This window comes from Leucopleurus acutus (genome assembly GCF_964270905.1).
Source record: "Leucopleurus acutus genome assembly, chromosome: 15".
Lineage (NCBI taxonomy): Eukaryota > Metazoa > Chordata > Mammalia > Artiodactyla > Delphinidae > Leucopleurus > Leucopleurus acutus.
In genome coordinates this window covers 27,166,949-27,192,140 of record NC_139157.1, presented here as the reverse complement: position 1 = coordinate 27,192,140, position 25,192 = coordinate 27,166,949, and the positions used below count along the sequence as shown (strand labels likewise).

The 25,192-nt window shown below is 35.4% G+C and overlaps 1 protein-coding gene across 3 annotated transcripts in view; it reads right to left on the bottom strand.

Moving 5' to 3' along the window:
• Positions 1 to 24,946, bottom strand: part of BCLAF1 (BCL2 associated transcription factor 1) — a 29,341-nt gene extending 4,395 nt beyond the window's left edge. Inside the window, exons 1-11 of one of the 3 annotated variants that reach the window (XM_082855450.1) lie at positions 24,831 to 24,946; positions 18,456 to 18,559; positions 16,584 to 16,697; positions 14,817 to 15,728; positions 12,870 to 13,535; positions 12,557 to 12,726; positions 10,089 to 10,194; positions 8,913 to 8,997; positions 6,244 to 6,419; positions 4,950 to 5,130; positions 3,716 to 3,862 (exon numbers count right to left, since the gene is read on the bottom strand). In XM_082855450.1, the coding sequence (XP_082711576.1) occupies positions 3,716 to 3,862; positions 4,950 to 5,130; positions 6,244 to 6,419; positions 8,913 to 8,997; positions 10,089 to 10,194; positions 12,557 to 12,726; positions 12,870 to 13,535; positions 14,817 to 15,728; positions 16,584 to 16,687 (2,547 nt within the window). In that variant the 5' untranslated portion in view covers positions 16,688 to 16,697; positions 18,456 to 18,559; positions 24,831 to 24,946. Of the gene's footprint in view, positions 1 to 3,715; positions 3,863 to 4,949; positions 5,131 to 5,947; positions 6,111 to 6,243; positions 6,420 to 8,912; positions 8,998 to 10,088; positions 10,195 to 12,556; positions 12,727 to 12,869; positions 13,536 to 14,816; positions 15,729 to 16,583; positions 16,698 to 18,455; positions 18,560 to 24,830 lie in introns of those variants that run through there. The other 2 variants (XR_014326780.1, XM_082855451.1) reach the window with 2 other exon arrangements.
• Between the last annotated feature and the right edge of the window lie 246 nt (positions 24,947 to 25,192).

Sequence of the window (25,192 nt, the reverse complement as noted above, 5' to 3'; positions counted from 1 at the left end):
TAATTCTCACAACAACCCTGTAAAATACTGTTACTAACCCTATTTTAGATATAAAGAAATTGAGGCACAGAGAAATTGAGTAACTTGCCCAAGGCCACAGAGACAATCTTTTCCACTGCCCCTTATGCCCATCATCCACAGAATACGTTTTCTAGGTATCTTGGTGACAGTAAATAGTTACCGTATAAGGTAGCTAAGAGCTGAAACAGAAAAAGCAGTGGCAAAGCCAGACACTACAGTTAAACTAGCAATTACTTTTAAACATACAATCATCTGAAATTAAAGAAAACAAAACTCCAAGATCACACTGTGTTTTTCAGAGGGTATCCCGGCAGATACCTAAGTGACATTTTGATGCTAAGCACACTAACTTTTTAATTTTTCTTTTCGCCGCGCCAAGAGGCATGCGAGATCTTAGTTCCCTGACCAGGGATTGAACCCATGCTCCCTGCAATAAAACCACGGAGTCCTAACCACTGGACTGCCAGAAAAGTCCCTAAGCATACTAACTCTTAATCCTCAAATTCTTACATCCAAGATTTTAGTCCTGTTACAGACTAATTAAAATTAATTACTTCATAGATGACAAAGAGGATGTTAGATAGTTATAATACACAGCCAACAATATGTTAACAGAGGAGGCCGTATTAGAACCAAGACCTTCTGAATCCTCTGAACTCTTCTGTGTAGAATGATCAAGTTTCAAAGAGTGAATTTATTAAAGCGCCAACCCAAACGTCCTTCCCCACAGGGATTTTCTCTTCCTCAGATGACTTCAACTCAACATGGAGAACTTGCCCATTTTAGTACTTTTCCACTTGCTCCAACTCTTCACGTACTCTCACCTCTCCAGAGAATTTCAGGTTCTAAAGACTATTATCTTTCCTGGAATACTTATTATTGAAAACATTACCTTATCTTTGCATAAATCAAACTTCTGAGAAGGAAAATTTCAGATTAAGAATGCAACAAATGTTACTATTACTCAGTACTGGAGGAAAAATGATACGAGCTGTAAGAACCTTTTGGAGCCCAAGGCATGGGTTCAAATCCTGACCCCACTCCTACTGGCCATGTACCTTTGGTCAAGCTGCTCAATCTCTGTACCTCTGCGTTTTTCATCTATACAAGTGGAATAATGGCCCTACCTCAAAAGGACTTCATAAGCATGAAAATAAATTCATATATGTGAAACACTTAGAATGGTGCCTACCATAATATATGCTCAATAAATGCTATCCATTATTTTTACTAAGTATTAAATGTTTCATTACTCTGGACAAAATTTCCATGTTTGTCAAAACCTAGGGGAATCTATAATTTTCAACTTCATTTAGTCTCAAATATTTTTTAATATTTCTATTCTCAACACTAGCTGTCTGAAAAGTCAGACCTATTCAGACTACGCAAAATATTTTAACTTTAAATTCCCAGGTAAAAACCAGAGTTGTCATCCCAATAGCTCATTAATTAAGAACAAAGTAATTAATTTTGGAAACTGATTTATAAGAAAAAATGTGATGCGTTAAGTTTACTTCTAGTAAGCATTAGTCTGTGACAAATGCATGTGTATGCCTATATTTATATAGAAATGGAGGTTTTAAAACATAACCCAGAATAGCAACATATAAAATGTTAAATAACACTCTTCTTAATTACTATAACGCCTAGCTGTATGACAATAAAAAATAATTATGTCCCAATTTAAGACAAAAACTATGATACTGGAGACTAAAAGAACACCATAGAAAAATGAAGGTCTGGCCTAAATTAAATATTCGTAAAATGTTTAAGGGTGCTAAACAATTACTATCTACTTGTTCACCTCTCATTTCCCTCTTAACTTTTTGTCCTTTCACATTTGCTCTATTTGTCTGGCATTTTTACAATCACTCACTCCTCACCCCTCCTTTGCAAGGTTGGCCTTTTAATCTCTTCTGACTGGATGATCTTACTGTGGCTTTGTGACTGAATGATGGCTCCTAGACTTTTTTCTCTCTCGATATGCATTAGCAACTGCCTACTGCACACTTCCACTTAATTTCTGCCTGGCACTTCAATAACAGAACTTAAACTTCACCTCAAATTAGCTGCTTTCCCCTTTATTCCCTATCTTTGAGAGATTCCATCTTCTCACTACCAACACCGACTAGTGGCTCCCTGAATAAGCCTTCATAAATGTTCCTTAAACTTTTCCCAAACCTATAGCCCCTTAGTTCAAACAATTATTTCCCAGATATGTTTGTCACAACCATGATTTTCCAAACTCTGCTTAACATCCAAATTTATTAAAGTATTATGGCCTTCTAAAATTTGGCTCCCGCTTTTTCTTAATTTTCCCAAACTTACACCAATCATCTAGCCATCTGAGTACTGGAGTTCTCTATTTAAGGATGTTTCACTCCTGCTTTCTTACAGTACACCTGCTCATCTTTTAAGCTCAAGATTCAATCCAATATCGTCTACAAAGTCTCTTCTAATCAGTATCTCCTTTGCAATAATCCACCATATGTATTTAGAATGTTCTCCATTACTAGGTCTCGTAAGCCAAGAATTGAAATCATATTTATCTTTCCATCTACAGCATAAACAGCAGTCTATTCATAAATTCTTAAATCGAAAAGGAGATAGGTCTTTTAAACTTTTCTGTAACTGAATAAAATGCCTTTCACTTTCCAGACTGTCAACTCAAGCATAAATTTTTCCTCACATGAGCGTATGTTGTGCAAACATTATGCTTAACTTTTTCAGACTGTTGGTCATTAAAGTACCCCAAAAAGAGGCAAATGGAAATTAGTTTTTGAAACAGCTACAATGCCCATTCTTCAAACAAAATATAGATCTACTTCAGAATACAGCTCTATAACTCTAATTTAGCTGATGGCATGGACATTCAGGTTTATTCAAATATATTCATAAAAAGCCAAATGAAAGATACATTTCTATAAAATCCAGTACTATTTTCCTCCTTGCTTCGACAAAACAATTAGTCTTCAGAAATAGTCTCTAAAACATGACTTCCCTGAGAAGCTATGACAAAAATGAGTATTCTGGTAATAGTTTTGGTGTTTTCTCAAGTTTCTGTAATACAGGAAAAAACCCTCTTCTCCCATGCCAAAGTGCAGAAAATTTCCATCATTACCTAGAGAATCTTTCAGGACCCACCTCCTCTGGCTTCATCCCTTATAAAACTACTTCAGAGAGAAGAGCATCACAAGGAAGCACTAAATTAATGTGTATCTAGCAACTTTTCCATAATGTAATTTTTCATCTTCCTTTTACTCCAATAAAAGTTAACAGCCTCCTGAGAACCTTAATTACATGTACTGTGAAAGAATTCTTCTCCTTGTCTTTCAATTAAACAAATAGCTGCGATGATGAAAAGTAAATCTTAATTAGAAGCTTCTACAACTTTTACCGTCTTATAGACAGATACGAAACAAGTTACTGTTCTTCTCTGAATGTGGCTATCAAATCAGGTATATTTTTACTTTACCCTGATCAGCCCATAGGTGATATCAATAAAGTATAAACAGGACTAAAGGGACCCACATTTTCAAAACTTCAAAATCATCTGGGTAATGATTTATTTTAAAAGTTTCCTATATGATGGTGAAATCTTCTCATAGTAGTGGATACCTGTACTCAAATGTATTCACCCAGTATGCTTTGAAAATTAATGCAAACCAAATAAACAGAGATTTCTAACACCCACCAAGAAGTACTTCTTGCTCTTTGGGGTATATTCTGGATCCCATTCCTCTTCCTTCGGTCTCTTTTGAAAAGTAGTATTTGAGTTGTTTGGACCAGTATTTGTCCCAGCAAAAACTCCTCTGGCTCTTCCTCTGCCTCTAATTCGAAACTGATTAACATTAACAAAGTTGTTTAGTAGTGAAATCAAGAGGAATTAAGTTACATGCAAACTCTAATTTTACTGCAGTAACAAAAAACATTCCCTAATTTCTTTCCTAAATCTCAACTTCATGGCCACTGAGGCCAGTAAGGAGGCAAAAAATTCTGCCTACTGAAAGCTGAGTAGGTTAAGAAGAAATGCAGTCAACCTAATTAGTTAACAGTGCAGTCAGAATACTGCACTTTCAAGGCCTGAACTAAAATTTTTAAATAATCAAGTTGGTTTGTTTCCCTTCTACTAGCCAAAAGATTTGTCTAATTTCCTAACACTAACATCCCAAGTGTTCAACTACACCTATCACCATACAGGCAAAGCTCTTCTCTTTCCCAAATGATCTAATTAGTGAACCCCACTAATAACAAACTGGATACTTGCTCAAGGTAGGAATCTGAATCTAGAAATTAAAGAGTCAAGAAGATGCACTACTATGAAGTCATTAAATTAACAATTGTAACAAATTTATGGAAACATGGGAATAATGCATATGCTATGTAGAATAAAAAGAAAAGATATAATTTCTATGACTGATACACAGATAAACCAGAACTTGAAGATAATAGGCAAAAATGAAAATAGCTGTCAATACAGAGATGAACATATGGATTTTTTTGTTTGTTTCAAGACTTTTTTCAAGGACTAAGTGATTAAAGAAATGGATCTCAATCACTAACTTTGCTTGACTCTTGGGTCTCTAAGCACTATGTACAGTTACTAATTCCAATGTTAAGAAAAGTTATCTAGTTTATATAGATGCTTCTAAATCTCAAAATGGCATTTTATTCTTTTAAAATCAGGCAAAAACATTTATTTTTTACTTTATATACAAAGAAAGCATCATCCCAGCTCCAGCCCTTCCTCACTCCCCCTAAATGGCATTTCTTAATGACGATATATCAAATACCATTTTATTTTTCAAGCCTATACGAGTAATGACTCACACAACAGACAATGTCTAAAACATATATTTTACTTTCCTTATGCATAGTACTCTTAAGTAAAGTTCTACCAAATGATCAAAGATAATTTTATTACTTACAAAGGTTCCTCGTGGTCGGCTAACTCCTCCAAAGCCTGAGTATTCTTTCAGTTCATGGTGAGTTTTAAATTCTTCTTCTCTTTCCTTCTTACTCTCCTTTTCTTCTCGAGAACTGGGAGAAGAAGGTGATGCTGAAGAGGATGAAGATCGAGAATGATCTTGCTCTCTACTTTTATGTTTACTGCAAAATAAAGCAAACAAAAAATGTGTGCTATTTTTTAAAAAGATAAAAAGACCCCCTGTTGAATCTTATAATAAAAGGGATATTTTTCAAGTCAAAAAAACTATCCCCTATTAAAATTATTATGCAACTAAAATGATTGGGTGTTAAACTCTGACATAGTCTGTTTCCATTCTCCTTCAATATTTGTTTTACATGACTACTGAAAAACATGGTATGACATGCCAGTTAGAAACTAGCAGTCTGGCAACTTCAAGAATAAGGTTCAGTTCTTCAATATTTTAAACTTATTTTTATTTTAAGGAAAGGAAGAGAAGAGTAGGAAAAAGTAAGAATGGTCTTAAGGCCATGTTTCAAAATGAATGCAGTTTGTACACCCTGGGTGAGAACAGTTGATATCGTTTAGGCCATAACTCCGTTATTGAAATAAAAAGCATATGACATTACAAATACCAGTCATAAATTAAAAAACACAAGTAAAATCCACCATTTACCTAATGAATAGCAAGGAAAACAATTATCTATAATACTTCTTAGTATTCCTGTTATTTATTTGACTCTATGATGATCAATTTTACATGATTCTAATCCAACACCCGAAAAGGTCATACCTGCGGTAACTCTTACCACTTCTAACAGTATCCATGGAAACATTACTTTGAAAGACTAATACACATTGCTATTTCAAAAAAACTAGTCCTTCCTCCCCCCCATCTCTCCCATGTTAAACCACTAGACATCAGTTTAAAATTCTTGTACTCTGGGTGTTATGAGTTGAAAAAGTGCGGAATCAAGCATAACGAACCAAAGTTCTTACACAAACTGTTTCTAGAAATGCACTGCATTGAAGTCCAACCTCCTGATGTAGCCTGGATAATAGGACACATTAATTTGTCATTTTTTTTTTCAGTGTTAGCTTGCTATTCCAAAGTTTTTGTCCTCATCCACCATAAGCCGTGTAAAAGACAAATATATTTTTGCTGTAAAACAAATAATTTTAATTGTTTAAATTTAAACATTCGATTACACAGTCAAAATTGAAAGCAATTAAGCTGACAATTATTAAAGGCTAATTAGAAGCTAAAACCTAACTCAGACAGTTTTAACAGTTACCTGTCATCTTTGTAAGATTTGTATTCCTTGTAATCTTTTGGAGTTTTTTCCTGCTTTCTTGATCCACTGGATTCCCTGGAGCCCTTGGAATCCCCCCGTTCTTTACTTCTTTCTTTTCTCCGACGATCAATGTCATGCCGAAGATCAGCAGAATCACACCTTAATTTTTTATCTCCCTATAAAAGACAGATATAAAATACAGATTTCAGGGAAACTATAGGGACAAAAATACGTATATATGTGCGTGTATGTGTGTGTGTGTGTGTGTGTGTGTGTGTGTGTGTGTGTGTATATACACACACACAAAACCAAATTTTATGCCAATTTCTAAGCTGGCATTTTAGTATCAGAAAAGAATGAGTAACATACTACTTCCATACTTAGTTTTTGTTTAAAAATGTACTTGACGTTTTCACTAAACATTTGTGTACGCAAGTATAATGGGACTGGGGAAATTATTAAAAGGTAAATAAATCATCTTGAAAATGTCATAGGTTTTTGTTCAAAGCAATCCATAATAAACTTTCATACAGTAAAATGATACAATTATTTTTGTACTCAGCACATCCTCATTTATCATCCTTCATTCTTCAAAACGGTTTTTTATATAGTTTAACAATGATAGAGGTTATACTCAGTTGTGGGTGTAGCCATCTGCCTATAAAGCTAAGGGATCCTAAAGTAATGGTTCTCATTATTTAAGCCTCGTTGTCATCAAGCTCTTCCCATATAAGTTGACCAACCCAATAAAAACCACTTCAAAAGTTAAGTATTCTGTAATTTCCATAACATGCAAGTGTAATATGATTAATGAAACCAACTGAGGTTGAACAAGGGTAGAAACAAAGCCAGAAAGATATTATTCCCAATCCTGTACTCAGTATCTGGGCCATATACTGCCCTTTCTCAATTCAGGTATTGCAACGGACATTAGTTTAACTGGGTCACAATTCACCTCCTTCTTGTTCCATTGCTTTTTCAAATACTATATAATTTAGGAAGATGGAAAGAGGCATCTAGGAATGAAGAAAAATTATACATCAGTAAGATGCTAAGCAATGTGGACATCCTTGCTACTATTCAACAATAAGAAGTACTTACTCTGGGAAGTCTAGCTATAATGTTCATAAACATTCATATCTCCAAATGATACCAACTACTCACCCATTTGCTCCCACTGTAACAAGAAAAATCTAATCAAGAGCAAAAATCTTCCTATTCACCTAGTAATACATTATTACCAAGTCCACAAGTAACAATATAAGTGAAAGCATTTTGTAAAGGCCAAACTATGTATATATATACATATATATGCATACACGTATATATATACATATATATAAACTACATAGTACTAAATATATGTTAATTGTTCACTCAGATAGGAAGATAAAGGATAAAAAGCAATGTCATATCCTCTTGTCCTTCCATTAGTTATCACTATTTTCTCTCCTCTCGATCAAAATCGGTCTGAGTAACGGAGAGAAGGAAGATACTCACTCTGTCGGAGTACAAGAATAGACTAAATTGTGGGCAAAACAAAATTAACCAACATTGAACCCAAGGTATTGAAAGTAAAAGCCAAAATTAGCATTCACTTCTCAGAATCTGGTTTTCCAAGATTAATGTGCAAAGAAACCACTTTCTTCCTAAGCTCTAAATTTCTTATCTAATGAATTAATAGCATACCTAATTAAAATGGTTATATACTACAACCATTAATAACAGCTTCTAGTAATAAAAATGCCAATGTTTTCATAACAGCCCAATTATTCAACTCTGCAAGATAGATGTATTCTCACTCTTCCTATTAGAAAACCAATGTCCAAGAAGCTAATTACTTTCCTAATATCACAGAGACAGTACTTGGTGATGGCCAGAATTGGAACCAAGCAATACGCTTCCAGGTTCCCTAGCCTTTTCACTACAACAGACAGTTGCTCCCTTTTAACCTTGCTCCATATTTCAACTAGACTTTTATGGACTGTCATATAATCTACTTTGAAAATGTCAATTTCAAATTATCAATTAATCAGAGTCCCTTAACGACTGAATTCCATACTCAGAGTCCTCTGACCCCAACGCCAGTAATTCCAGTCATTCAGACTCCTTTCTCAAGTTTAAAAGCATTCTTCCCCCCAATCCACAAAAACTGTAACACAGTTTTTGTTCCAAATGTTCATTTGTAAACCAGTTCTTAGAATGCTTATTTCTTAGTCCAGATCAAAAATGCCCAGTAGCATGGAGATTACTTCTTGTTCTCTCTGTGAAGAACCCAGAGATATTAATTTAGGCACACATAAATCAAGGAATATTCTGGCTCATCCATTTCACCTCTAACAGAAACCCTAATATAATTTATATCTTTGCTTTCATAATTTTCCTTTGTCTACTCATTGATTCTTTGCCCTTTTCTTAGAATTAGTTTCTTCCTTTCAGTAGCATTTAAAACAATTATTCTTGGTTTAACTTATATAGTACAAGTGTCAGCTTAATTTCTTCTAGGAAAATACTATATATGCTACCATAAATATATACATAATGTATTTACAAGTTACAGATGATATCCTTAAACATTTTGCCTAAACAAACCATGCTTATTAGTACAATATCATTAACTAAGCTGAAGTTAACATGAGAAAAAAAAAAAAGGTCCATTCAAAACATACCTTTTGATTTTCTTCTTTAAAAACTCTCTCTTCCCCTGCTAAACGCGTGTGCTTCCTCAGGGCACTTGGAGAGATGTCAATTCTCCTTAATGTAAAATAAAGTCTATTTGTAGTCACATTAACTTTATGGTTCCACAAATTCCTAAAATTGTCCATTTTTGTAAAGGAAATACTAGACAGTTGTTTCTCTCCCAGTTGTCTAATTTAGCACAGCAAGATTATTAATCTAATTCCTAATAGATAATTAAGAAATAAAAACTATATTAAAAATGAATTAAAATGCTTCAACCAATTTTTTATATATAAATGAAGCCTGACCTTTTAAGATATCAAGCTTACTTTAACCATCAAAAAAAGGAAAACATGTTTTGATTAAATTGGACATTATCATTTTAAGTGTTAATCATCATACAATTATAATCATTGTGTATCAATGAATACACAAATAGGATTATTTAAGTATCTCCAATATTTTTACAGATTCAGTAGATCTTTAGTTTTATTCTGTGCCTCTCCTTGCCTTTTTAAGCTAGTGTCAGTTTCATCTTCTCAGTGCCTCTTCAGCAGTGACCACCAAAACCATACCTACTTTGTATTAAGCACCGAACTAGATACTTTATAATCAATACTAATTGTCACCACCACCCTGCAAAACAGGCACTGTTATTCTTGTTTGTAGATGGGAAAAACTAATGTTAAGCAATTAAATAACTTTTTTATCACAACGCAATTAAGTGAGAGAGCAAGGACTGGAATATAACCGTCTGACTTCAACATTCATGATCTTTTCATGAAAAACAATTCTACCTTTCACCAAGCATTTTAATTTTACAAACTTACTGGAAGTAAATCGAATTCAAGGGTTACTTACTCTAGGCATCCAACCCCCTCCCAACATACAGATGTTGTAACTAATTTCATACTGGCAAGTGATAAGAATTAGTGTTTTAAGTTCTAACAACCAGTTTAAACCAAATAAAACTGAAAATTAAAAAGAAACAGTAAATTACAAACTTTTCAAGATTGGAAATATATTTATTCAAGCTACAAATCAAAGTTCGTTTGTGTCATGACATCCACGTAGTTCCATATATCTTGTCTAAAGTTCCAACATAAACTTGTTTAAACAGTGTCTTCCTATCAAAACAACATTTTTACATGCCCAGTATACATTACCTGTGTATCTCAGGGCTCTTCTGCCGGGCACTATGTTCTTCAGTGGCTTTCTGATACGAGGTGAACCTCTCGTTTAGAGTCACTGCAGCTGATTTGAAGTATTGCTCTGTTGATTTAGGAGAAACACTGCCCAGTTAGTTATCTTTACTTTAAGAGCGATTTTCATTTGTGACAGAAGGGCATGTAGCAGGTGAAAAGAAAATAAAAATACTCAAGAAACCTAGCAGAAGAGAACCAATTGTTACAAAGAACTCCTACCCTGTCCCTTGTAACTTCTTGTACCTCAACAGGTAACTGATGCAAAGTTCCTCACAGGTCCCTGTCAATATTGCATATAGACCAAGAACAATAAATATATTAAATTGAGTCTCTAATTCCATTTCAATAATGCACTACACTTCCTCAAACAGAACAAAAAGGAACAATATGTGAATGTCCTTAAGCCTTGCCAATATGAACCAATGAAGTTAACTTCAAGTAATCATTTGCAGGAAACAAAAAATGCTACGGTAACTACACAGCTAGTTTTAGTAAGCTAATCAAAGTATTTCAGCAAGAACTATGTTGACAACAAAAACTGGATTTAAGAAAAAACTGAATACTGCCATTTCAATTGGAAAAATATTTTTTAAATCAATTAACACTCACTAATTACTCCAAAACTCTGGCATCTTGGCAAACCTGACAGCACATTTGATATTATTGTCTTGTCTTTCAACAACTTTAAAATTAGTAATAGCAATACTGATTAGTTTTTAAACCATTTCAAAATATGCTGTAGATGTAATATAGAAAGACGTATAAAGTCATGAAATGTTACATTATGAAGCAAGCTATCTGCTTAACAGGTCAACATACATCTGTGTCAACTTACCGCCCAATATCCAGCACATGTCTCATAACCAATCATTAAAACTTGAAACGGCCACTACAAGGGTAGTGCCTCAATCATAATTCCATGAAACCCAGGAATTTGAGCTAGCAACTCAGTTTTTATGCCATTTTTGCCAGGAAGACAGAAGATTCAACTTTGCCTGTATCTTTCAACAGCTATTTTACTTTGAAACATGGATTTGCCATTTCAAAACATATTCCAGGACCTAGTTACAATGAAAAAGAAAACATCACTGGGCATTTTCAGCTCTATGTTAAGCAAGAGCTGTTCAGATCGGTTGCACAATACGAATAATGAAACATAACTACAATTCTTTTTTTTTTTTTTAAAAAAAAGGAAAACGAAAAAGGAAAAATTTTATGAAAACCTGATCTCAAAATTCACCAATAAATTGTAAAATGTGGAGACAGGTCAAAAAAAGGTGAAAAAAGAAAAAATGTTAACGTTTCATATTCTATGCACCACAGTAATATGGTCATAAACTGGTTCACAAACCTAGTTATAGCCAAATAACAAAACTCTTTTGTTACTATGTTTAAATAATTACAGTCAAAATGAAATTCATTAACTAGTCACTGTTTTGAAATATCAAATGCATAAAGAATTTGCTAAAGGCAAGTTTCAGCTATTATGAGTTGTTCTCACATCCAAAGACAAACTTTTCAGAAAACGGCTTTTCAGAGCAACAGCCATGGAGATTCCTGGGTAAGAAACTATTTCAAAGTAAACTGCCTTTCAAACACAAAACCAAAATAATAAAAACAAGTTCTATTTGCCCAAAAAGTCACATGCTAAAACCTTTGAAAATTATTAGTAACTTTGAAACTAAAACTACATACTAGTGAAAATAGAACATCACTACTCAGTTGAAACGAACACCCTTATCAACCCCAGGACCTAAAGAAATGTCATAATTATTATCCTAATCAGTCACTATTCACAGAATCACTACTTATCCAACATACTTATAAATTTCTTGAAATTTTTCCCCTTTAAAACTCCTAATAATGTTTTTTCTTGTTTATTTATCATATAAAAAAGCCAAATATTATAACAAGTTAACTAATACAAAATTAACACAGGAAATTAATACTGTTTTTCCCCACTGGTTTCAAGTTTCTTTAAAAGTTAAAAAGAAATTCTTCATAATAACAATACTGCCCCACTTTGTTATAAATCCAATGCCAAGAGTACATTAATACAAGTCCCATGCATGCAATCAAAGATAATCTGTAAGCACCCTGCACTTCAAATACAGTATTACGGTACATTTCAAAAAGACTTTTAGCCTTGTATAAATCTGCGTCATGTTTTATCATAATACAGATTTTTAGGGTATGTTTTAATTCTATTTAGCATTTTAATCACTTTATTAAATATTAAAAATCACTTTACTAAATAGGTCTTAATGTTAACCATACTGTTAGCTCTTTCGTGTAGTGCTATTTTTCCAAAAATTTAATAGTCTATATATACTTGCTAGCCCTGGGGTGCATTAATCATTAGACATAGCTGTTCATTTTTTTACTTACAAGATAAATTTAATTCACGATAAGAAACATACTAAACATACCTTTAACATGATGAACCAAGGACACAATGTGTTGAATAAATGACTCTGAAGTGCTTTTGCTGGCCTGTGGCAACTTAATGTGGTCAAAGATGGATCGGAATTCTTGCTCCTTCTTGACAGAATGGACAAGTGTACTAGCAAGTAGCCTGTCTTTAGTCAAGGAAGCAGGTCTGGAGCATATCGGTAACAGACACATACAAACAAAATATACCATTGGTTTGAATATGAAAATGGTAAGTACATTCAGAAAATAATTAACTGGATTATTAACTAACCACCCACAGATTATTTATTAGGTATCAGTGTGGATTACCTGTTAGAATCATCAAGAGGAACAGGTGCCATTTTGAGTTTGACTTCAGGACGATGAGAATCACTGGCTATCATTTTGATCCTAAGTGGACTCTCCTCTCTGAAGGTAGACTTTTCTCGTGCATCCAGATTCTTGTGTAGAGGGGGACTGTAATCAAAGAGGTCTTTGAGCTTTTCAGACTTTACCTGCTCAGGTGACTGAGTTTCTTTCTTTACTGTTATTCTTTCAGAATTTTTGTCGTCTTCCTTGTGCTTATCTTTTGTAGTGCTAGGCCTTTCCACTACATATCCAGTCTCTTTAAGTTTATAATTTTTTTCTTCTCTAAATCCATCACTTTCTCTATTGCCTTTCAATGAAACTTTGGACTTGTACTTGGGTCCTTCCTCCTCAGTATTCCGGTGAGATGTAGTAGCAAAATTTTTACCCTGATCTGCAAGAACTGACTTCCTGAACTGTCTATAATCCTCTGTCTCCTCTGTGTCATCCCCTTCTGAATCATTAAACTTTTGTTTTCCAGACTCTTTATCACTGAAGTAATCTAGAGCTTCCTGATCTTCCCATTCTCCCTCTGCCCTCCCTTTCTCTGATCCTTTCTCCTTTGGAGCCTCTTTATCCCTGGTATTACCCCTATCAAGCAGGAATACTCTAGACTCTTCATCTGTGAACCTGTGAATAAGCAAAGAAGAGGATGGTAACTCTGGATTGCATTCATTGCAGATCACTTGCATACTTAATTGTGCTTCCCAATATCACAGGACCGGTAATAAGAGGAAAAAACCCTACTGAAAAGTGCTTTTTCAGATTCCACTTTTAAAAAGCATTAAAAGCATCCATACAGCTTATGTACTGTTTTTAAATAAATTTACATATTAGACTTCCTAAAGTTTAAAAAAAGTAAAGCCATTCTCAAAAGCCTGTTCTATTTATAGTCCACAATTCTGCACTAACAAATCCAAATTTCCAGAGATTCTAGAACATACAACACAGCTTAATTTCTGAGGCTAAAAACCACTAATAAACAATATACTTATCTATTAAAATTCTACTTTTTATGATTATACTCAAAATCTCAGACTATTTCACTTATCTAATATAAATAAGAGTTTTAAAAAATGGACTTCAAGGTAATTAATATTAGATATTTAATAGTCTATCTAGACCACAAAATAGTTCATATATACTTTGCAGTAGAAAATGATGATTTCTGGCAACATTAAGTAGAAACTATGTATCAGTCCACTAAGAAAATTAATTTTAGATTGTATAGCACTAAATCATAAATAGCATGCTTGCAGTATTCCCTCACTTGTAAGTCAACCACACTACCTTAGCAACCCATTTTCATTAAGCTTTTTAGTAACCTTTAGCAATGCTTGAAATTAGAATTCAAACCAAGTATCTCTCTGAAATGTTTACTTGAGTAAGAAATACCATTTATTATCTTTTCTAGTCAGGTACATTCGTTAAAAACTGGTAGCTGGACTGTTTATAATACCACACAAGAACATGTAATATAATTGCATTATTTATGTAGGTCACTTTATAATGGTGAAGAGTACAAAATAAGCTAACACTTATAAAATTAATCTGTTTTTACAACATGTTAACCATTAGTTATATTGTTTTTACTGTGTTTACAACATGTTAACCATTAGTTATGCTTTATGCTACTCAATTTCTCATTTATATTCTCAATTCTGGACTAACTAAAAATGGATAAAATGAAAAGGAGGAATATGAATTAGCTTCATAAACATTTATTAGAATACTTCACTTCCAAAGTTAACAAGATATGAATAAAACCAACTTGGAATTATCTTATTTGAAGGAAGTCAGGAGTAAAAATAGCTAAATACACATCACAATGCAATTTTTAGCCTTAAAATCCAAAAAGAATTCAAAGATCAGAAGTATTAATATTATAATCTAAATTCTCTTAGTTCTTACCTTTTTAAGAATTTTCCTGTCTTTGCAGTTTCCTGATCCCCACCATCAGGATAAAATGAGGAACGTCCCCTAGCCTCATCTCTTGGAGCATTCTGTGGTGTGATTGTCTTTGCAGGGCTTCTTCGTGAAGGGATGTGATGAATTGGACTATTCTGAGAAGGACTGTATCTACTAGATCCATTTCCAACAGAACCAGACCCAGACCTTTCAGGACTATGCTGAATGGAATGTGAATGCTGAGAGGGGGTGTTTTTTGCAGAGTGTACTGTACTGAGCATGGGGGCATCAGAGCAAGATGAACTCTGACTAGGTGGTGTAGCAATTGGTGAAGGACTATGGGGTGATCTGGGACTATTATCATATGCTGAAAGGCCAGGCCAAATATCACCAGATGTGGCTGATGATTTATTAAACTCATCAATAGATTCAGATGGGTCATGTTCAAATGTATCTTTCGGTTCCTCCTGTGATTTGTTTTTCAAAGGACTCTCTTCTTGGGGCTCCCCTTCAGCTTTTTTGGTTTGTTTTTCCTGAGACCCTCGTCTTTTAGAGACAGGAGACTTGCTATACGGGGACGAAGAACGAGAAGAGGATGATCTTGGAGACCTAGATGATCTATATGACCGGCGAGATCTGCTTCGGGATCTTTGAGAAGAAACGGATCTTCTTTTTGGACTCCTGGAACGTGAACGACCTCGTCTAGGACTCCTGGAGTGTCTTCTGTTCCAAACAGGTCTATATCCACCTCGATGATATCTACCTCCTCCTCCTTGATAATACCCTCTACCCCTTCCTCTGTACCCATAAGGTCGTCTCATTCCTCTATTATTTCTGTAATCTCGGCGATAATCTCTAGAATACATGCGATCTCTACTACGAGATCTTGAATATGTCCTGGAACGAGACCTAGAACTAAAAATGAAATAAATATCAATCCAAGAAAAATAAACTATTACATCCTACCATCTCAAATACTTCTGGTTGAATATAACACGTAAATAAAGTGTCAAAGCCAAAAATGTATTATTTTTTAAAAAGCCCTCATTTATACAAAAGTAAAAGTTTACTGTTTTCAATGAAGAAAATCTCAATTCTAAGGTAAATATTGAGAAAATAAAGGGCTTAGGAATGAAGGCACAGAAAACGGGAAAAAATTGACAACCAACAACAGGACACACTAACAAATTACAGTACCTTTATGCAGGCACTTAAAGTGATAGTGTTAAAAGAAAATGTAATGCCATGGAAGAATATTCACCAGTGAGATACCATTGGCTAAATGCATGCATAATAAAAACTTAGGCCTAGAAAAATAGTACAGGAAAATCATAAACAAGTATTAATTCGTAATGAAATTATGGTCACTTTTATTTTCAACTTGTGGTCTCTATTTTCTATGAAAAGTATGTATTACTACTTAAAGAAAGACAACCAGAGTTTATCATTTTTAAACAATAAACCTATTGAGACCTCAGAGTCAGAAATGAGAAACTATGAAACAGTATGCAAAGACTGCTTACTGCCAAATAATTCTTACATTATCCAATTCATCTCTTAACATTACAGCAGTTCCCGCTTATCTGCAGGAAATACATTCCAAGACCCCCAGTGAACTAACTCTAAAACAAGGATAACAACAGATCCATTCACAGGGTTCTTTGAGAATAAAACATGTTAATGAATGTAGCACTCTGTGTAAGCACTTCATAAGTATTAGCTGATATGATTATTATCATTATTTAAGGAATTAAAAGCACAGTAATTCACCTGTATCTCTTCTTTCTAGAGTGTGATCTTGATCTTGATCGTGAACTAGACTGTGATCTAGACTTTGATCTTGAAGAGTGTGATCTAGAATTGGAGCGACCCATTTCTTTTCTCCTAGTCAAATGAGAGAGTGAAAAAGGTTAAAATCACAATACAAGTGAAGATGTTTCAATTATTTAACTTATTTTCGGATACAAATTGAATTAACAAGACGTAAGTTTCTCAAAGGATATTACTCATCATTATTCATATGAGTACTAAGACAGTCAATTATCCCTAACTAAAACTGTATTTTCACCTACATGACAGGTACTGTATAGTGAAGACACAACAGAAGATTTCTATGGACTGCCCCACCTATGTGCCTCAATCCAAAAAGGCAGCAGCTGCAGAAGCCAGAAAGAGCAATGATATCAGACTACAGCAGCATGTTAGATGTTATTCCATGCCCAATACAAATGCCTACCTCTCCTGTAAAAAAGATAAATAACATCAGACTATTACAGATAACGAACCTGAAAAAAAGAAAGTACAAGTGGCGCAATACTAAAAAATACAGAATAAACCTACCCGACTGCCATCATAAGTGCTTTATGGCCTTGAACTGGGACTAAATTGACCACTCCATGTATACAATACTGCTTGGAATGGTGATGGATAGTCTCCTAGTAGAATAAAGGTCACTAAGTCTGAACAGCTGGAGCCATGGCTCTGCTTTCAATAGTCATGACTGCAGAATAAAAATGGACTTATGTGACAATGCCTAGGTTCACCCTGTAGCCTTCTGGTGAGAAGATGGAAAAGGATAAAAGATGAATAAACTGAAGAGATTGCTGCAAGAAAGAGATAATTTGGAACTACACGAAAAAGAGAACTTGGGCACCAATATTGTAACTTTTCTAAACACTACCTAGTATTTAATACAATAATCAGACCTCACAGAAATCAGTAACAGGACTAAATAATTTATAAGATCTACTCTTCACAAAATTAAACATGTACATATGCCTCCCAACTTTATTCCTGCTACACTATTTCCAAATTTCCACTAACTTATACAAAATAAGTAATTTTTTCCATAAAAAACAACTCATTAAACTTTCTTAATAGCCTGCAATTGCCATATATTTAAACCATTTCTCCTACTACCAAAATGTTTTAGGGCACTTATTTGACCTACCTAGACTTTGCTCAGTATTATGAAATACTATTTGAAAGTACTAAGATGAGCTGAATTATAGAGGAGACAATGTCTGCATACTTCCTCACCAAAAAACCACCTAAATGACAAATTCAAGGGGTGTCAAATATTTATTTTAAAACAAAACATATCTATCTTCAAAGAGACAAATACCAGCTTTGTCTTCTCTCACTCTTAATTCCAAGTAACTTAGGAAATACATAAAGACAGTACTCTCCTCAGAGTTACAGTGAGGATTAAACAAGTTGATACATGTAATATACTTAATACAATGCTTAGCACATAATAAGCAATCAATTTTAATTACCTTAACACCCACATAAGGGGAAAAAAGCTAAGTTACAGAACTCCTCTTGCATGCATAAAGGAAGGTAGTTAAATAAGCAGAGTTATTTTGTCTTGTTTTATTTTTAAATAACTTTGTGTGTTCTGAGTCTTTAAGCAGATGTGTTTATAGAAGTAGAAGCAGGCACACAACCTAGAAGCAGAAGAGATAGACAATCTTTTCCTTAAAACTATCTTTTAAAATCTGGCTTACTTCATACAAGCCACCAGAAAGCCCCCAAGAGTTTCAGACCACATCACTTTTAATCAGTCTAAATCATGAGTTCAGAAGTCACATTTTCTTAAATAAGCCAAAACTGAAAACTAGAATAAAGGATATTATTTACCTTGGGTTTTATGCAGGATCAAGCAATCAAGTGAAGTCTTTGAGATACTGTAAAATTCTTCCTGGAGAGAATGTTCTGAGAAATTAAATTCTAAATTCAAACTCCTAGCAAAGATAAAAAAAAAATGAATTTGAATTATGGTAAATTAAAAATCCACTGTTTACAAGGCATCACACTCAACACTGCTATAAAAAACTCTTAATAAAGGCACTAAATATTTCAGGGAATAGAAAACTGATTAAGGAAATAAATTTTTAACCACAAAAGCTTAAAGGAACTTAACTTTTTTTGTTTCAATCAGAATGCAGCAGTGCATTATGAAACTGAAGCACCTTTAATTCAAACACCTGAATTCTAATTTTAGCAATTTGGGCTTTAGAAAACAGAAGCTATGCTGTCATCCTATCAGAAAATTCCAAAGTGGCTGGCATAAGTGGCCATCTTGGTATACCAAAACATGTCGTGTATCTATAGTTAGTATTCATAACGCTACAGTTCGTAACTTAACTACAATATGAGTTTATTTTAGTGCTCTGCTATTTACCTTATTCTCTCCTGGTCACTTCCTTTCATACAGTTTGGTTTCATTTGAAGCTGTTTTTTTAAATTCGTGTAACAGCCATCACAGTAATTCTAATTTTGTGCCTAAAAGCATTCTGATACATGTACAGATGTTCCAATAAAAGAACAGCCAGTATATGAAACAAATATCTATTGGAAGCCAATGCTCTTCCTAATTTACCATTACTATGCAAATAAATTTAAATTCTGCACAGACTATTAAGCAGTTTCAGTATTTACTGAAAAACTTAGCCTAATGAATAACATTCAGTGATTATCAATTATGTGCAAAGAACAGTCAAAAAACATTAGGGGAGCAGAAACTAAACAATTAACATTGTACATGCCTATACTCAAGGAATTCATAAACCAGCTTGAATGAAAAAAAAACATTAATATGAAAATCTGTGAATCTTACCAAGTTATCAATCCAATGAAAAATGTAATAACAATGAAAATACAAAGTAGAAGAAATTAAAATTAAACTGGTAAATCAAGAATATGTCCCCTAAATACCCATGGCCCTACAGCTGAGGGGATTAAGAGATCTGAGCTTTCAGAAACTTAGCAATTAAGGGAAATACACCAAAATAAAAATTAGCAAAAACAAAAGGTCATGGATACAGAAACAAAAAGATTTCTAAAGTCCTTGCATGTTTAGTTTTAAAAATATCAAATCCCCCAAGTGGGCAGAGGAAAATTCTCATCATCTAAATTGGTGCGTTGTTATGAAACTTTATGCTGACCTAGAAGTCCAATACTACTGATTCACTGCTGGAAGTGATACAAGGCTCATTTTAGCTAACTCTTCCCCCAAACAATTCTAAAAGGCTAATTTTAATTTCTATATATCCAGAGAAGAACCAACTGCCAAATCTCTCTTTACTCCAAGTGATGATTTTCTGAAGTTCCAAGAAAATATACACTAGAAATAGCAGTGAGGAAGGAGGGGCTGTAGGCTGTTAGACTAGTAGATGAGACATACATTCTTGTTCACAATCTATGAATACATTCTCAAGTATCCATACCAAGAACTCAATGATCATATATAAAATGTCACACAATATACTTAATAATATATAATGTAAATTATATTTAACATTTAATAATATATTAATATTTAAGATAGTACAAAGACTGTAATCTCCATTTTTTTTAATGAAATCTATGTACAAAGCACTGTGCTAAATATTATGGGAGACATAACTGTAAAAGGTCCCTGCCCTCCCAAAAACAACTAAAGAAGAACAGAAATCAACAAATTACAGCAAATTTAACTACCAACCATGTGCCCAGAACTGTGCTAGGTGACTTTAAATAAAATCACCTGATTTAATCCTCATAATCTTATAAACTACATATTTAACCCCATCTTTCAGATGAATTTAAGCTTTCAGAATTCATATGAATTTACAACAAAGGTGCCTATCACAAGCCAGGCACAACTATTCTAGTGTAGGAAATATAACACTTTAAGTGAGACATTAAGTTCCCTACTCTCTTGGAGCTTATGTTCAAGCTAGGGGAAGAGAGAAAACAAAAAAGTAATATGTCAAGAGGCGAAGAGCAGGACTACTATGGTGGGTCCTTGAACCATGTTTAAAGAGGTAACAGTTAAGCTAAAGACAAGGAACATTGCAAAGACCCAAGAAAAGAAAAGCATTCTAGGCAAAGGACACAAATGTAGCAAATTCAGGACAAAAAGACCAGTAAGAAGGTTGAGGCGCTGTGATCAAGGAGAGGGTATAAGATAAAACAGGAGAGACAAGAAAGGAGCAAATCAAATAGCATCTAGTAAGTAGGCCAGAGTGAAGAGTCTAGATTTTATTCTAACTGTAATGGGAAAGCCCTGGAAAGCCTGATCAGGGAAGTCACCATATGATTTAAGATGGCTGCTGGGTAGAGCATGAACAACTTGGAAAGAAGAACTTGAAGACAAATTAGAAGGTTGAAGTTCAATATAATGGTTGCCTGGATAAAGTGGTAGCAATAAAGAAAGAAAAAAGAAGCAAATCCAGAATCTGGTTTGGAAGTACATAGAGTCAACAGTACTTGCTCACAGACTGTTAGTGGTATGAAGCACAGGGAATTGAAAAAAAAGAAAAAAAGAAAACAAAAAATCAATGGTGCTCCTAAATTCTAAGTTTTGGGCTCAAGTATCTGGAAGAAGTGCAAATTTGGGGGCAAAAACAGGAGATCTGTTTGCCCTTTTAGGCTGCCCATGGTCACAGACTGTAAAAAGTTGATCCAGAATTTGACCAAGATCTCCTGTGCTCTCTCCGATACCCTGACAGCTGCCTGATGTGGCCATAACCTACATATATAATTCAAAATGTCAAATCAATCTTCCCTCCATTCTAAACAAGATCACTTACTAACACACTGTAAAAAGAGAGAGAGAATAAAGTGCTTCATGCACCTTTATCCAAATGATTCACCAACCAGTGAAGAACACAAGAGAATGAGTCAGGCTTTATTTTTTTAAATAAAGTTCTTAAAGAGAGTTCCCTGGTGGCCTAATGGTTAGGATTCTGGGCTTTCACTGATGTGGCCCAGCTCAATCCCTCGTCAGGGAACTGAGATCCCTCAAGCCAGGCAGCAGGTCCAAAAATAAATAAAGTTCTTAAATATCTTAACAGAGCATATCGTTTATGGAATAATAATAATAACATAATGATCAGCTAGAACACAAGTGATGCAAAGAGCAAAGACAACTGGGCTCAACAAAATACACAAGTTGAAGCTCCTCCAGAAGAGATTCTTTAGGTTACCCTATCAAGCATACTTGAGCCGTCTTAATTTTATCATACTCAGGGAATCTGGGCTCCAGATTTTGTAAACAAATTATTGCTATTCACATCTTCAATAATCCTAAAATTAATATCCCATGACTCTTACTCCAACTGACTAGGTTCAAAATTCTGGCTTGACCATTAACTAGCTGTCCAACACTGGACAAATTACCTTAATCTCTTCCAGCTTCAGTTTCCACATTTATAAAATAAGGTTAATTACGATACTTACTCATAGGTTTAAAATTAACAAACTGAACTAATAAATGTAAGCAACTTAAAGTTTGGCACATGGTATGCATTCAAATGTTAACTATCATTATTGGTAAACCTGGTCTGTGACAGTCTTAACTGCAGTTTATTAACTCTGCTTCAAATGATTACTATATTTAAGTTTGATATGGCATTAACCAGCATTACAAAAAAGTAATTTTGCTTTAAAACACTCCAGAAAAAATGAATTTGAAGAATGGGTATATGTATATGTATAACTGAATCACTTTGCTGTACACCTGAAACACAACACTGTTAATCACCTATATGCCAATATAAAATAAAAATTTTTAAGAAACAGAAAAAAACCAATATTAAAATTGGTAAATGCTGATAATTATTTAACCTAGATAACAAACAGTTCACTATTCTCTCTACTTTGTGCTTGAAAATTTCCACAAGTAAAAGCTTTAAAAAATGATAGGTTTAGCTGCAAATTTTTGGTTCTTTGTCCAGCTCCTTGTCAGCCAGCTTTAAAAAAAAAAAAAAAAAGCGCACAGAACTGAGAAGAAGAAAGAATACCTTCGTTCTAGACCAGGGTGTGCCAATCCCTGGTTCATGTAGCCCTAAAAAGTTTTCTACCTTTTTTGGCCTCCACCTAGTATAAGGACAAATACTGGATCAAGTAAAATTAAAGTGTTCGAAAATTCCAAAATAATACACAAATGTAAGCCTGTATTATTACTACATTAATGTTTGTAGACTGTTTCTTTCCCAGCCCTGAGGACAAATAAAACATTAAATATTTAAGACTCCGACGTAATACTGATGACCACTGTTTAAGAAACTGGAGTTGAAAAACGAACAAATTCCTAACCTACAACTATAAACTAAACATTTACACTTACTACCCAGAGATATAAGTTGGACTTCTTGATTCCCTTACCTACTTCTTGTTATTTAATAAATCACTGTAAGTTACACAGGAGAATTCAGCTAGTGGTCAACTAATGATTTCGAATGTAGCTTCTGGAAACTCCCAATCCAAAGCTCTATGTAGAACTGAAAAGACTTTCTTCGCTTCTGTTAAGTCTTGACTCACATAGTTAATCTAGTACAGCTAGCTGCCCACATTAAGTCATTCAATAAACTCAACTAGACCTGAGCCTACCAAGTGACAAGTTTTTACAGGTCTATTTCCAAGCACTAAAATACTATTGTTCTTCCAAGTCAAGAATCAGCTCTGCCTAAAAAATTTCCTTTGCCACCATTTTAATTATCTGAATCAAGGGGGATTTCAATGTTTACCACAATGTATCAGTGAAAGTGTGGTATTTAAAAAAAAAAAGCTAACTGCCATCAGTAAACAGGCTTTAGGTTGTTCACCTAAAGTGAGTTATTTCAGACACACAAATCTTCGATTCGATTACCTACCCTAAATTGGCTAGGATCACATAATAATGCAAATAAACTGGTAGGGGTTTTTCCTCTGTAAAGGTTCTTTATTGTCTGACCTGCAGCCCAATCCTTCTTCCCAGCTACAGTCCAATCGGAAGGAAAATTCACATTGAGAGATAAGAAATTTTGTTTTGCTTTTTAATACCAAAAAAATTTTAAAGGCGCTGCTGCAAAAAGATACAAGTCTGAAGCAGCTAATCTCTGTACATCATTTCTGGTCATATCTGCCTCCAACTTTAGTCTCAGTTTTTTCAATTCAAAATGATTTATAAAAAAAAAAATTTTTGACATCGAAAAGTAGCTGCCAGTACTGCTAACTGATTCTGACGAGATAAACCTTAAAAGTAAATAAAGCCAACTACGGACTTAATTAAATAAAATGAGGGCAAAGTCCTTAACCTCAACTCACCACTCCCCTCCATGTATACCACCAACTGTACCAACCACGGCTACAACATTTCTAACGAGGTACAAGGGGCTGAAACTCGCAAAAAGGACGTGGCTTCGCGTGTACTACACAACTGCCCTTTAGGCCCGGGGGTGGCGGGGCCGTTCTTAGATCCATCGACTAAGGCCCGCTGCCCAAACTAGGAAACCGTGATGAGGCACCAACTCCTACAGTCAAAAGTGCACTTTCGCTTCAAAGCAGAGTTACCGGGGGGCCCGATTAGATTAGCCCCGAAGAAAATTTTCCCGCAACCCCGGAGGCGATGCCGGGGTCTGAAGAGCGGAACAGGATCCTAAGACAAAGTGAGGTAACCAAAATAAGGCGTAAACCGACTGGGAGCGTGAAGCCGGGGAAAAGGAGTTCAAACGACGCGGAAAGGGGTTAGCTAACCTACCCAAGGCACTTCGCTGCACGTGAGTGATCCTATCAAAGCCCCAAAGGCAGGGAAGAAAGGTGGCGAGAGGCGAACACAAGTTGTACCTCGGGCCGCCTCAGGGGCCGTAGGCGGCGAAGGGAGGGAGGAGGAAGCGCGCGTGCGCGAGGCGAGCTTTCAGTCGGGCGCGAGCAGAGGTCCGGGCTGAGGAAATGGGGGAAGGGATTAAGAGAGAGATCTGCGCAAGCGCATGAGAAGGCCGCGCGGTCCGTGGGTATCGAGCCAGGCTCGGAGCCGCGCGCGCGCGCGCTCACACCGTTCTCGCTGCTCACCCCACCCCCACCTTTTCGGGCCGTAGTGCCTCGAAAAGCTGAGGGAAGCTGACCGGGAAACGCATAAATAACGGCGCAAGGTCTCCTGGGTTCTCCTGTCGCCGCCAACCCGCCACTACCAACAAAAGGTTCAACAATATTCATTCCTCCTCGACATACACTGCCCTTTGAGTGATTTGAATGCAACGCAAGGCCTACCTGACACGCCGAAGCACGGTTCCCAGGACTTATCTTCCTCGTAACTACACCGCGGCCATTTCCCGACTCAAGCACGGGAGGAAAACCATAGAGGTATCTTCGACGCGCTAGCTCCTCTCCGTCACTTCCGATTTGGGGCGTGGCCTCCGGTGCCGCTAAATATATGGGCAGGCCCCGCCCACCCCTCCGCCCTAAACCGGCTCCCTGGCCGTTAAAAAGATGTTTCCCGAGGATTTCTGGGAAGTCGCGTGGCTGGTCTCGCGCGATGATCTGGCGGCCCCGCCTTCCGGCCTTTAGCAGCCGCCTCCGCCAGGGTGGCGGTAGACAGTGGGCGGGGTCTTGTCGCTCGGCCCTGAGGTCGA